Source organism: Pelophylax lessonae (genome assembly GCF_965119305.1).
Source record: "Pelophylax lessonae genome assembly, chromosome: 10".
NCBI lineage: Eukaryota > Metazoa > Chordata > Amphibia > Anura > Ranidae > Pelophylax > Pelophylax lessonae.
Window position 1 is genome coordinate 41,554,049 of NC_138777.1, and position 14,132 is coordinate 41,568,180.

The following is a 14,132-nucleotide window of genomic DNA, read 5'->3' on the forward strand; positions in this document are numbered from 1 at the left end:
GCAGGAGATGTAGGGCTAGGGGCATGGTGCTGGAGATGCAGGGCTGCGGGCATGGTGCAGAAGATGCAGGACTGCAGGCATGGTGCAGGAGATCCAGGGGCTGCGGGCATGGTGCAGGAGATCCAGGGGCTGTGGGCATGGTGCAGGAGATCCAGGGGCTGCGGGCATGGTGCAGGAGATGCAGGGCTGCGGGCATGGTGTAGTTGATGCAGGGCTTAGGGCATGGTGCAGGAGATGCAGGGCTGAGGGCATGGTGCAGGAGATTTAGGGCTAAGGGCATGGTACAGGAGATGCAGGGGCTGCAGGCATGGTACAGGAGATGCAGGGGCTGCGGACATGCTACAGGAGATGCAGGGGCTGCGGACATGGTACAGGAGATGCAGGGGCTGGGGGCGTGGTACAGGAAATGCAGGGGCTTGGGGCATGGTACAGGAAATGCAGGGGCTGCGGGCATGGTACAGGAGATGCAGGGGCTGCGGGCATGGTACAGGAGATGCAAAGGCTGCGGGCATGGTACAGGAGATGCAGGGGCTGCGGGCATGGTACAGGAGATGCAGGGGCTGCGGGCATGCTACAGGAGAGGCAGGGGCTGCGGGCATGGTATAGGAGATGCAGGGGCTGCAGACATGGTACAGGAGATGCAGAGGCTGCAGGCATGGTACAAGAGAGGAAGACGCTGCAGGCATGGTGCAAGAGATGCAGGGGCTGCGGGCATGGTGCAGGAGATCCAGGGGCTGCAGGCATGGTGCAGGAGATCCAGGGGCTGTGGGCATGGTGCAAAAGATGCAGGGCTAGGGGCATGGTGCAGGAGATGCAGGGCTGCGGGCATGGTGCAGAAGATGCAGGGCTGAGGGCATGGTGCAGGAGATGCAGGGCTGAGGGCATGGTGCAGGAGATGCAGGGCTGAGGGCATGGTACAGGAGATGAAGGGGCTGCGGACATGGTACAGGAGATGCATGGGCTGCGGACATGGTACAGGAGATGCAGGGGCTGCAGACATGGTACAGGAGATGCAGGGGCTGTGGAAATGGTACAGGAGATGCAGGGGCTGCGGACATGGTACAGGAGATGCAGGGGCTGCGGGCATGGTACTGGAGTGGAAGAAGCTGGGGGCATGGTGCAAGAGATGCAGAGGCTGGGGACATGGTGCAGGAGACGCAGGTGCTGCAGGCATGGTGCAGGAGACACCAGACACCGCTGACTGGACCCAAAACTCAGAAAATGCAGCTATTCCAAGATTCCAAAATGAGAAAAGAGAGTAATTAAGTAAACAGATGCTCCATAGAGACCTAAAACCCATGCAATCAGTGCATCGAGTGAAGATTTCTTCTGAAGAGAGAAGAGCAAAGTATGAATTGCTGCAGAAGTTGTGTAAAGAAGAGGGATCAGGCTCCAAAGTGTTCCAGGACACCGTTGCCTGGACCCAAAACTCTAACCATGGAAAGGAAAGGCCCAACTTCAGAAAATCCAGCTATTCCAAGATGGCAAAAGTGTGCCGATCAGGCATTTCTGTCAAAACCGCCTTCACCAAGAGACTATGGGAAAACTCCTTGTGAAGCAGAGAAGGAGATCTAAAAAAAGGAGCATGATTGGCCGGCTGTAAGGGGAGGAGGAGGCCACATTTTTTTAACATTCTGCAAAACATGAAGGAGCCTGATTGGCCGGCTGTAAGAGCAGGAGGAGGAGGCAGCTTTGTTTTTTGTTTAACATCCTGCAAAACAGAAAAAGAAGCGGGATTGGCCGGCTGTAAGGGGAGGAGGAGGCCGCATTTTTAATTTTTTTTATTTTTTAACCTCCTTAGTGGTATTTCCGAGTGTGGCTCGGGGTTAACTTTTAGTACCAAAAGCGGTAACCCCGAGCCACACTCGGGATTACCCCAGAATGTTACTCCCCTTCCCTGCGCTTCCCCGCCATCCTCACAGTCTCTCCCCGCTCTGTGCATGGCCGATTGCCAGCACTTGCCTTCCACTACCGACGGCTCTGGGAAGCGGCCATTCCCCCCCTCCCGCACGCTTCCTGGAGCCGTTGTATAGCGGGGAAAACGATCCGATCCTTTCTGGTGCTGGGCAGGAAGTCGAGCGAGGGTAAGATGGCCCCCCACTTGACTCTATGCCCTTTGAGGACCACATAAGATGTCGTTGCTTCCTCATAACAACCTTAAAGGGCCTATTTTTTTTTAATGACTTTTTGTTTTTTTTATTGCTTTTAAGTGTAGATGTGAGATGTGAGGTCTTTTTGAACCCAGATCTCACATTAAAGAGGACCTGTCCTGCTTACTTCGATTACAAGGGATGTTTACATTCCTTGTAATAGGAATAAAAGAGTTAAACATATTTTTTTAAAGGGATAGTGAAAAAAATATAAAGTAAAATAAATAAGAAAAAAAAATTTAAAGCTCCCCATCCCTCCGAGCTCACGTGCAGAAGCGAACGCATACGCAAGTCACGCCCACTTATGTAAATGGTGTTAAAACCACACATGTGAGGTATTGCCGCAATCGTTAGAGCAAGAGCAATAATTTGAATTAAACTGGTAACCCGTCGCCAATGGAGATTTTTAAGCACCAATGTTTGTCGCCATTCCACGAGTGTGCGCAATTTTGAAGCATGACATGTTAGGTATCAATTTATTTGGCATAACATTATCTTTCACATTATAGAAAAAATGGGGGTAACTTTACTGTTTTCTTTTTTTTTTAATAAGAAAAATTGTATTTTTTCCCCAAAAATTGCGTTTGTAAGACTGCTGCACAAATACGGTAAGACGTAAGTTCTAAGTCATTTTTCTATTTAAAAAAAAATTATTTTAACTTGTAAACAAGTGTCAGAAAAAGGCTTGGTCCAGAAGTGGTAAAGCAGTCCAGCGCATCCCCCCCCTCCTCTTTTTTCTTAACGTTACGTAAGCACATCTGTGCTCCAGTGCCTTTTTGGTGCGTTCCAGTATGTTTTTATGTGTTTTACTGCGTTCCAATACAGTCTAGTACAAAAAAAATTCAGCAGGTTCTAGTTTTTTTTTTCAAGAACTGGAATGCCCTGGAACTGACCATAATGGTGTGAACTATGCCATTGAAAACCATATAACCTGCTATCCATGCATTTTTGATGCAGAAAAAAAAGGTGAGGGGAAATCTCTCTAGCTGTACACATAAAGCAAAGATAACCCAAGATGGGCTTTAACCCCTCCTTGCTTTTTACATACAGTATTTACAAAAAAAAGGTTTGGCTGCACAAACTTGTACTATAGCTATTATCATTTTTCTTTTAACCACTTGCCGACCAGTCACATTGACTGTACTGCGGCAAAGTGGTTCGTTATCATCCAGCGACGTAGACCTACGTCGCTGGACTCCTCCCCCTGTAGGCGGCGCGCTCCCGCTGTTTTCAGCCACAGCGGGAGTCGGGCCAGGGGAGGAGCGGCGGCGATCACCTCTGCTCGTCCCCGATCGTCGGGGAATCTAGTTTGGAGATCCGCCCGCTTGTGTAAACAGAGCGGGCGGATCTCCTCAGTTGAAAGGAGAACACAGGCGCCACACTAAGTGCAGTATATCGAAATTTATTATGAGTTAACCAATAAAAAGGTACTCACAAGAGTGTATATAAAAACAGCATGACAGACATCATAATAGAGGCAATGATTCCCGGTGCCCTGATTCAGGATGGCACGAGCGGTCTCAGGGCGTTGGGTTGTAACCGATGAACGAACGGTACTTCCCGATTGCGGGGACACAACACTGACCGTCCTGACGTCACTTCCGGGATACGTAATGGCGCCGGCGACGCGTTGTCGGAGCATGCGCTCCTTCATCAGGCCCATCAACCTCAGTGACAAGGAGTGACAAGGAGTGACAGATTGCAGTGTTCAGCATAGCTGAACATGCGATCTGTCCTTGTGTCACTCAGTCACCTCCCTCCCCCCCCACACGTTAGTAAGCACCAGGCATACATTAACCCCTCCCTCTCCAATAAAATTAACCCCTTCCCTGCCAGTGTAATTTTTACAGTAACAGTGCATATATATATAGCACTGATTACTGCAGTAATGTCACTTGTACTCCCAAAAGTGTCAAAAATGTCAGTCAAGGGTCCGATCTGTCCGCCGCAATATTGCAGTCCCGCAAAAAAATCGCAGATCGCCGCCATTACGCGTTAAAAAAAAACACCAAAAATGACAGAAATCTTTCCCTTAGTTAGTAAACGCAATAACTTTTGCGCAAACCAATCAAAATATGCTTATTGTGATTTTTTTTTACCAAACATAGGTAGCAGAAAACAAATTGGCCAAAAATGTAAAAAAATTTTGATTTTTACATTTTTTTGGGGGGGAATTTCATATAAAAAAATTTTAAAAATATTGTTATTTTTTCGAAATAAACGCTCTTTTTTTGTTTATAGTGCAAAAAGTAAAAATCGCACAGGTGATCAATTACCACCAAAAGAAAGCTCTGTTTGTGGGAAAAAAAGGACATAAATTTCGTTTGGGTACGGCGTCGCACGACCGCGCAATTGTCAGTTAAATTCGCACAGCGCCGAATCGCAAAAAGTGGCCTGGACGTAAGACAGCAAAATCCTCCGGTGGTAAAGTGGTTAAGAAACTATAATGCACAATAACAAAGACTTCTAAGGGCGCAGTCAGCTCTATATCGGTTACAGAACATTAGCAGGAATGAAATCAATACTACTAGGAAGAACAAGTGTTGCCTAAAATGAGGATACAGAATTGGTATACATGTAACACAATATATGAACTAGAATATTTTAATGTAACAGAGGAGTGCAGTGAACAGTGCCTACAGGTCAGAAAATGATCCATAGGATTTGCCGTGCTGCCATCCTCACCTCCAACCTCACTGACTTCACAGAAGACAAATTAGAAATAACTGGGGATGAGTGGAGTGATTTCCCTTAACTTGATTCCTCAGCATCGAAATTTCATCAAAATGACTCTCATATTTCACAGTGCGGTCTGCTTAAGGTGCAACTAAAGGCATTTTTTAAAATTATTTTAATTAGAGTATGAGAGGGTTTTAACTCGTTTTTGGGGGGTCTTTGGGCTTTTTTGCCATCTGGGTCCTGTTGGGGTGATTTCCCTTTACTTTCTGTGCCATAGCTAAACACAAGAAGTGAAAGCAATTCCTGCGGTGTCATCAGAAGGAATTCTGGTGGGTCACCAGAATCAGTGACCACATTGGAAAATTCCCTCTCTTCTACTGTTCTGATGTCAACCAAAAATTTTAGATATTTTTTTTAATTCCAATTTAGATGAGAATGTTTAGGTGTACAAACAGAGAGAGCGAATCTCGCTAATGGGGGCACATAACTCTATAACTTTTGCGCAACCCAATCAATATACGCTTATTGGGATTTTTTTTTTTACCAAAAGGATGTAGCAGAATACATATTAGCCTGAACTGATGAAGAAATTAGATTTTTTTTCAATGTTTTGTATTGAATTTGTTTAATAGCAGAAAATAAGAAATATTGTTTTTTTTTTTTTTTTTTTCAAATTGTTGTTTTTTTTTTTTTGTTTATAGCACAAAAAATAAAAACCACACAGGTGATTGAATACCACCAAAAGAAGGCTCTATTTGTGGGGAAAAATTACACAATATCGCAAAAAATGGCCTGGTCATGAAGAGGGGCAAATCTTCCGGAGCTCAAGTGGGTATATGCCAGCCATCAGGGGCAGAGGAAAAAAAACTAAATAAGATGTAATAACATAAATGGGCTATTACCTTTACCGATAAAACTAGTAGGAAGTTCAAGTGGGATTTGATAACTCTACAGGCAGAAAATATTTTTACAATAATAAAGAAAAACACAGACAACGGATACTCTTATGAATAGGATGTATTTATTATGATACATGTTTATAAAGCATCAATGAAAGTCTAATTATCCATACATTTGTACGTTTTTCCATCCTTTATTTCTGTTCCCGCAATGTACGAGGGCTCCTTCGGGAGCCACAAGTGCTGTGAACAACCATCTATAGATCCATCAATAGCTGTACGTGGGTATGCGCTAAACATGCACCCAGAGGCATAGGTCACTACACACCTGTTTATGCAGATATTGGTGTATCCCCGTATGCGGCCATTGGTTTCCATGGGATTCTTTACACAGCACCTGTGGTTCCTAGGCGGAGTAATACTCCTGAATTTTATGATGTACCGTGCCAGGCGCCTATTTGCATGAGATCCCTAAGCCTTTGGCAGTGGAAATGGGATTGGGTTACTCAGGTTTGCACATGACTCTTCGCCTAGCCTCATTTCCAGTGATTGTAAACCTTCATTTTTCTATTTTTTTTAAAAAAAATACCAAACATGGCATACTTACCTGCTCTGTGCAATGGTTTTGCACAGAGCGCCCCTGATCTTCCTCTACTCTGGTCCCCAGCCGGTGTTCCTGGCTCCTCCCCTTTGCCAAGTGCCCAAATAGAAAAACACTTGCTATGGGGGAACTCATGCAGGCTCGCTCCCGAGCCGACTCTTTGTGTCCATTGACACACAGAGCGTCCCCATCCCCCTGCTCTCTCCGTACTGGCTGAGATTAACAGCAGCAGCCAATGGCTCCTGCTGCTATCTCTGAGCCAATGAGCAGATAAAGAGCTGCTGCTCTTGTGCACAGCACTGGATCGAGATCAGACTCAGGAAAGTATGGGGGGGGGGGGGCTGAGCATAGAAGGTTTTTATCCTAATGGAGGGAATGCAGTAAGGTAAAAAAAAGCTTCTGCCTTTATAACCACTTTAAACTGAACTCCAGACAAACAGCTAAATAAACAGACAAAATATACATAAATGAGCGGTTTTATCCCACAAAGAATTTGTATTACCGTTCATCCAGTCCTGTGATTTACACAGTTCTAATGCACAGTCTGGCAAAAGTGGAGACTTGATTTTTTTTTCTTTTTTAGGTAACACAGGAAGGTCTTCTCCCTTCACCAGCCAGTGACTGGCTTTCCTCCTATCAGCATGTCTATCGTTGGCATATGAGCACAACCGATTGACTCCTTTTCATGCTTCTCCCTCTTGCAGTCTGAGCTATACAGGGACCTGGCTGATACCAACACACATTCAGGTACCAACACAGCTTGCATTTAAAAAAATAAATCTGATGATGACTGATTACAGAGCTGCATTTGTTTATCTTTTATATCTGCTTAGGGTTCACCTTTATCTTAGGTCTATCCAGCCGCTAAAGCGGCCATAATGCAAATACTATCATAAAATATTTTTAATATTATAATTATTAATGCTCATAGAATAATCATATCCATAGCATAAACAGATAACTGTTGAACCCTATGTATGAGAATAACACCTTCAGCACAGCCTTAATGAAGGGATAGAAACACAATCTACATGCTAGGATCGCGCTCTGTTGGAGTCTATCAGAGACACAAGAAACAAATAACTCAACCCAAGCCTATTGAAATATCAGTGGTGGATGGAGCTGGCACTAACATCTCATGCACATGGGCATTAAAAAAAGGCCACTTTTACAGGCATCTGGCATTTTTAAACCATTAACCAATTCAGCTTTATCTGACACTTTTGTTAAAGTGGTGGTAAACCCTCTCTTGGAACCTGTACCTATAGGTAAGCCTATAATAAGGCTTATCTATAGGTACTGTAAATATCTCCTAAACTTGCACCATTTAGGAGATATTTACTTTTAATGCAGCCGATGACGTCATCAGCGCATGCGCTCTGAAGGAACGGCCACCCGTGCCATTCCTTCAGAGCCCTGTGCCGCGAACGACGGCACCCGTGCGCATGCACGGGATTGATGTAATCGCGCTTCTGGTCAATCAGATGGCCGGAGGATGCGAACTGAGAAGCAGGACGGCCGAACATGTCGGCCGTGCTGACGCTGAGCGGACGGCACTGTGGGGCATTCGTTCTAAGATAAGTATTTCATAATGAGTTAGTCATTATGCCTTTGCCTTACAATTTGTTTAATTTTTTTTTCATTTTTCCGGTGAGGGTTTATTTCCTCTTTAACATGTAAAAATATGTATTTTTTGCTGGAAAATTAGTTAGAAAATTTTTATTTTTTTATTACTTATAACATTTTATTTTACTTTTACTTATTTTACTTATAAAATTTTATTTTTATTACTTATAACATTTTTTAAAGCAGTGGCTCTAGAAAATAAATTGGTGGGTGGTGGGAAATTTTTTATTATATATCGGTTTTTAAAATGCAATTTATTTGAAAAAAATACACCTTTTTGAATTTTAATGTAAAAAAAACACAATACATAACCCAATTTATTTTAAAAATATAAAAGATGATGTTATGCCGAGTAAATAGATATCAAACATGTCATGTGTTAAAATTGTGCAAGCATAATTAATATTTTTACACTGTTGATTTAAAAATATGTTTTTATCACTTTTTGTGCTGTCACAAGGAATGTAAACATCCTTGTGGCAGCAATAGGCATGTGACATGTCCTCTTTATGGAGAGATCTGGGGTCCATAAGACCTCAAATCCACCCTCTGCCTTTAAAAACATTCAAAACACCAAAATCAGCATTTTTGAAAGCTTTCGATTTTTCAAAAATGGCGCCGTTGACATCTGGGCAAACTGGAAGTGATGTCAGGTCATCGCTTCCTGGTTTATTATACCAAACAGCCGTTCAAAGCCAATCCTGGCTTTGTTCGGCTGTCCAACTAGCCAGTGGAAGTGTCAGCTGGTAGCTCTGGTCTCCTGGTGGGACGGGAGAGACTGACCAAGCTGCAGAAGACGATGGGAAGGGGGGGGGCATCCTCTCCTGCTGCTTGTAAAAGCAATCCAGTGGCTAGTTAGCTAATAGGATTGCTTTTACAAGAGAGATGACCGCCGCCTCTAAAAAAAAAAACTGTATGGGGATGATGCCTGCAGCTATCATCCTGATATAACCACCGAAAGTCCAGGCCTTCTCGTCCACATCAGCGCCTGCCTTTACAAATGCGCTTCTGGAAGAATGGTCAAACATTTGCATAGACACACTCCTAAACCTTGTGGACAGCCTTCCCAGAAGAGTTGAAGCTGTTCTCGGTGCAAAGGGTGGGCCTACTCAATATTGACCCATACGGACTAAGACTGGGATGCCGTTAATGTTCATGTGCGTGTAAAGGCAGGTGTCCCAATACTTTTGGTAATTTAGTGTATTTGACATTAGAGGTGTTTTTTCTGCCAAATTCTGGCAACATATTTGGAGCACATAACGATACGCCTGTGTGCATGTAGCCTTAAAGGGTAAGTTCACATTTTCATAAAGAATTAAAAGGTGAACTAACTCCAGATATCCTGAGCACCCCTCTGGACTCCCCTGCACATAGCGGCAAAGATGCCCCATGCTTCCGGTGTAGCGGTCCATACACAGTACTGCAATGCGCACCCTGCAGTGAGTATCCACAATAATGCTCACTATGGCAATCGCCATGGGCGTCCGCAGAACTTTTTTCAGGGGGGGGCATAATTTTAAGGTCACCCATGCTCCACCCCTTTTCAACAATGTCATGAAGGGGAGGGGCTTAGTCATTATACTTATTTTGAGTATATTCCCTTAAAGCATGTTATACAGCCCAGTGCTTTGCTGTGTAATTTGGCCCATTCTATCACCTAAAATACCTGGCTGATCCTGCCTGGCTATGTCCTCCCCTCTGTAAACTGACCACGGTATACCATGGCTGCTGAGCCCTGACACTGTGGTCAGTTTACGTGCCTTCATCATCCGCAGCCCTCCTGTCCTCCTCTGTCCTCTCTCCCCCCCCTCCCTGCCTGTCTGCTCCTGTGTCAGTGCCCACCTCCCCTCCTCTCCTGCTGCTGTAGTTTCATTTAAAGTTTCATGTCCTGTCTACAGTCTGTTTAATAATCCTGTGTGCCCCTGTGTCTGTGTTTTATAAAAATAAGCCATTCTTTACAAGTATAGAGTGTCACTCGCCGCTCACGTGACCCGCCGCCTCTCTCCTCCTCTCCTCTTCCCCACCTCCTCCCCTCCCAACTGACATCAGTGAGGAATCCTTGGCCCCGCCCGCTGCAGGCAGCTGTCAGCCGGAGAGAGGAGAGAGCCGACGGGTCACGTGAGCGGCGTTTGGCCCTCTGAAAACTGGTAAAGAACAGCATATTTTTTTAAAACACAGACACACAGGCACACATGATTATTAAACAGAACAGACAGGATGGTATAAAGTGGCTTAACAACCACTTAAAAGGGGAAGTTGAGATTCCAGGGGGGGGGGGCATTTGCCCCCCCTTGCCCCTACCTGCGGATGCCCATGGCAAGCGCTCATGTGACTGCAATGACCAATGAGAAATGCTTCTTTCTTCATGGACACCTTACTGAATCAAGAAGCCTCAGATGCGCTTCTCATTGTCATCATGGTCCTAGGGCTGTGCGGATCAATGAGCGCTTGCCATTGCAAGTATTATGATGGATACTCACCCTGGGGCTGTGTAGTGCAGTGTACGGTGCTGCAGACCATTACACCAGTAGCAGAGGGCATTGGGGCTGCTATGTGCAACTGGGTTAGAGAGGTGGCCAGAATATTTGGAGTTAGTTCACCTTCTTATTTCTATGAAAATGTGAACTTACCCCGTAAGCAGAAATACAATTCAGCAAGTCTAGCTTGCGCTCTTTTGCGTAGCCCGAGAATCAGGAATCACAAACTGCTGTAGACGTTCTTTTTCTCTTCTTCAGTCGGACTCTTTATCTTGTAGACACTGAAAGGATAAGAATTGTGAACTGAATTTCCAATGTAAATGTAGACATAAACTTTTTGAAGAATGTGAAGTTCATAAAGATAAGAATACAGACTTCATCCAACTGAAAACTTTTCATGTGATCAAAAATTCATATGTTGTGAGGGTAATGCTCATGGCTGCCTGGGCCGTGTAATGTAATGTTCAGGCACAATTCTCCAGTGCACTGTACACAGCACCATTGTCCCCTGGGAGGGGAAATACATTCCAACTGCCCATTGCACGACCCCAGACAGCCACGTGCATCAGCCATTACAGCCATCTTTCTGAACCTTTTTATCCCAGAGAAACCCCTAAAATGAAATTAGGTCTTGGGGAACTCTATATAAAAAACAATTTATCAAGGTCCAATCAGGATTATCAATGGGACTGGCCCTGAAACTACGCATTCACCATCATATAGGAGGTCAATCAGCCACAGCTCAAGGAACCCCCAGCAACCTCTAGAGCAGTGGTCTCCAAAGTGGAGGCCCAGGGGCCAGATATGGCCCTTTGCTTACTTTTATCTGGCCCTTGGGGCACTATTCCTCTCACAGAAACCAAGAATGGGGCACTATTCCTCCCACTGACACCAACAATGGGGCATTATTTATTCCACTGACACCAACAATGGGGCACTATTTCTTCCACTGACACCAACAATGGGGCACTATTCCTCCCACTGACACCAACAATGGGGCACTATTTCTTCCACTGACACCAACAATGGGGCACTATTTCTTCCACTGACACCAACAATGGGGCATCATTTATTCCACTGACACCAACAATGGGGCACTATTCTTTCCACTGACACCAACAATGGGGCACTATTCCTTCAACTGACACCAACAATGGGGCACTATTCCTTCCACTGACACCAACAATGGGGCACTATTTCTCCCACTGATACCAATAATGGGGCACTATTTCTTCCACGGGGCACTATTTCTTCCACTGACACCAACAGTGGGGCACTATTCCTCCCACTGACACTAACAATGGGGCACTATTCCTCCCACTGACACTAACAATGGGGCACTATTACTTCCACTGACACCAACAATGGGGCACTATTTCTTCCACGGGGCACTATTCCTCCCACTGACACCAACAATGGGGCACTATTCCTCCCACTGACACCAACAATGGGGCACTATTTCTTCCACGGGGCACTATTTCTTCCACTGACACCAACAATGGGGCTCTATTCCTCCCACTGACACTAACAATGGGGCTCTATTCCTCCCACTGACACAAACAATGGTGCACTATTTCTTCCACTGACACTAACAATGGGGCTCTATTCCTCCCTCTGACACTAACAATGAGGCACTATTTCTTCCACTGACACCAACAATGGGGCACTATTCCTCCCACTGACACCAACAATGGGGCACTATTTCTTCCACTGACACCAACAATGGGGCACTATTTCTTCCACTGACACCAACAATGGGGCACTATTTCTTCCACTGACACCAACAATGGGGCATCATTTATTCCACTGACACCAACAATGGGGCACTATTCCTCCCACTGACACTAACAATGGGGCACTATTCCTCCCACTGACACTAACAATGGGGCACTATTACTTCCACTGACACCAACAATGGGGCACTATTTCTTCCACGGGGCACTATTCCTCCCACTGACACCAACAATGGGGCACTATTCCTCCCACTGACACCAACAATGGGGCACTATTTCTTCCACGGGGCACTATTTCTTCCACTGACACCAACAATGGGGCTCTATTCCTCCCACTGACACTAACAATGGGGCTCTATTCCTCCCACTGACACAAACAATGGTGCACTATTTCTTCCACTGACACTAACAATGAGGCACTATTTCTTCCACTGACACTAACAATGGGGCGCTATTCCTCCTACTGACACCAATGATGGGACATTATTCCTCTCACTAAAGATGTGGCATTTTTACTCCCGTTGACTCCAAGATATTTTTCACTCCGCATTCTGATCACATGACTGCTGTGATTGGCTGTCACATGACTAGAAATCTCCTGATTGCAAGTATGCGTCGGGAGCTTTCTTGGCACTCGCGGGTAACTGTACTGGGAGCGTGCACTCTCAGCACAGAAAGAGGTTTACATAGGGCCGCATATACAGTATGTGGTCTCTTGACCTGAAAGCTCATCTGCTGAGAGGCTGCATATATGCGTACGGCCAGCAGGAAGAGGTTAAGATGATCTCTGTGAGTTATTAACAATCGCTAAAACTGTATATTTTTTGGCATTTTTGTAAGTACTAACAGACTAATGATTGTCACCAGCTGTGACAGTATATTTAGAGTATTTTATGTCTTTAGCAAAATGGCGGCTGTCTGAACACAGACACTGCGCTTCTATGATTATGTCCTGAAAAGGGGCAAAACGCATCTGAGGAGTTCTCTACGGGTGGAGCACAGAAGCTGAAGCCATCTTTTGCCCATTTTTATTCACATTTATGCAACAGAAAGTCAGTGTCTGTATGCAGACATCCACCACTTTGTTGGAGTCTATTGGAGCCTGACAAGCCTATCCTGTCTGTCTTGCACCAGTGTATCCACCTGCTGATCTGACTAATCAGTTTTTGGGGCATTTAGGCGGTACTATTTTCAGTTTTGTGGCTTACATAGAGTATTTTATTAATGCATGACACTAAACACAATGCAAACAATAAGAGAACTTTTCTTGTGCAGAGTTGTAGAGCCGGTTCACACTGGGGCGAATTGTCAGGTGACCTGGTCATCTGACAAGTCGCCGCGGGTCGCCTGCCATAGATTAGCACAGGACCCGTTCTAATAGGAGCGACACAAGTCGCTCCGACTTAGAAAAAGGGTCCTGAGCTACTTTGGGGCGACCTGGAGCGACCTACATTGACTTCAATGATATTAAGTCCGTGCATGCCGCTCCGAGGTCGCGTTGCGAGCGTTGCACTGCGACTTCACAGGTCGCCCCGGGAAGTCGGGTCGCCTGTATGTGAACGGGCTCTTAGACAATTAGAAAGCGTTACCATTAAAGATTTGCCTTGGCACCAAATTGGAGTTTCATGAACTGCTGACATTGTGCTATAAATAATCTGTTGGAGACATAATTGTGGGTCCCACGCACTGTACATTCCTAATATACTGAAGTATATGGGGGTGGCTAAGAGAATGGGGATTCATTTATTTATTGATGATCCAGGTAATCAAAGGTGTTGGATACTAGATAGCAGGTGTTGGTGATGGAAGAGTTTTGGTTTGGCCCTATGGATATACTACATGCCATGACTAAAGCCCTTGGTAGACTAAACTCTAGTACACACAGGCCGAATGTCAGACTGCATCGGCCAGATCACAAGAAACTGGCCAACATTTGGCTGACAGAAGCTGGCAGCTCGGCCGGCTTC

The 14,132-nt window shown here is 45.2% G+C and overlaps 1 protein-coding gene and 1 long non-coding RNA gene across 2 annotated transcripts in view; both read right to left on the reverse strand.

Moving 5' to 3' along the window:
- Nucleotides 1-14,132, reverse strand: part of LOC309565207 — a 1,884,446-nt gene that overhangs the window by 667,860 nt on the left and 1,202,454 nt on the right. The gene's annotated exons all lie outside the window — the stretch shown is intronic.
- The window catches only part of LOC309565509 (bone morphogenetic protein 1 homolog), a gene marked incomplete at both ends in the record, with an annotated part of 106,957 nt that overhangs the window by 71,891 nt on the left and 20,934 nt on the right, over nucleotides 1-14,132 (reverse strand). Inside the window, one exon of the mRNA XM_082270479.1 lies at nucleotides 10,661-10,765. Coding sequence (XP_082126605.1) covers nucleotides 10,661-10,765 — 105 coding nt within the window. The remainder of the gene's footprint in view (nucleotides 1-10,660; nucleotides 10,766-14,132) is intronic.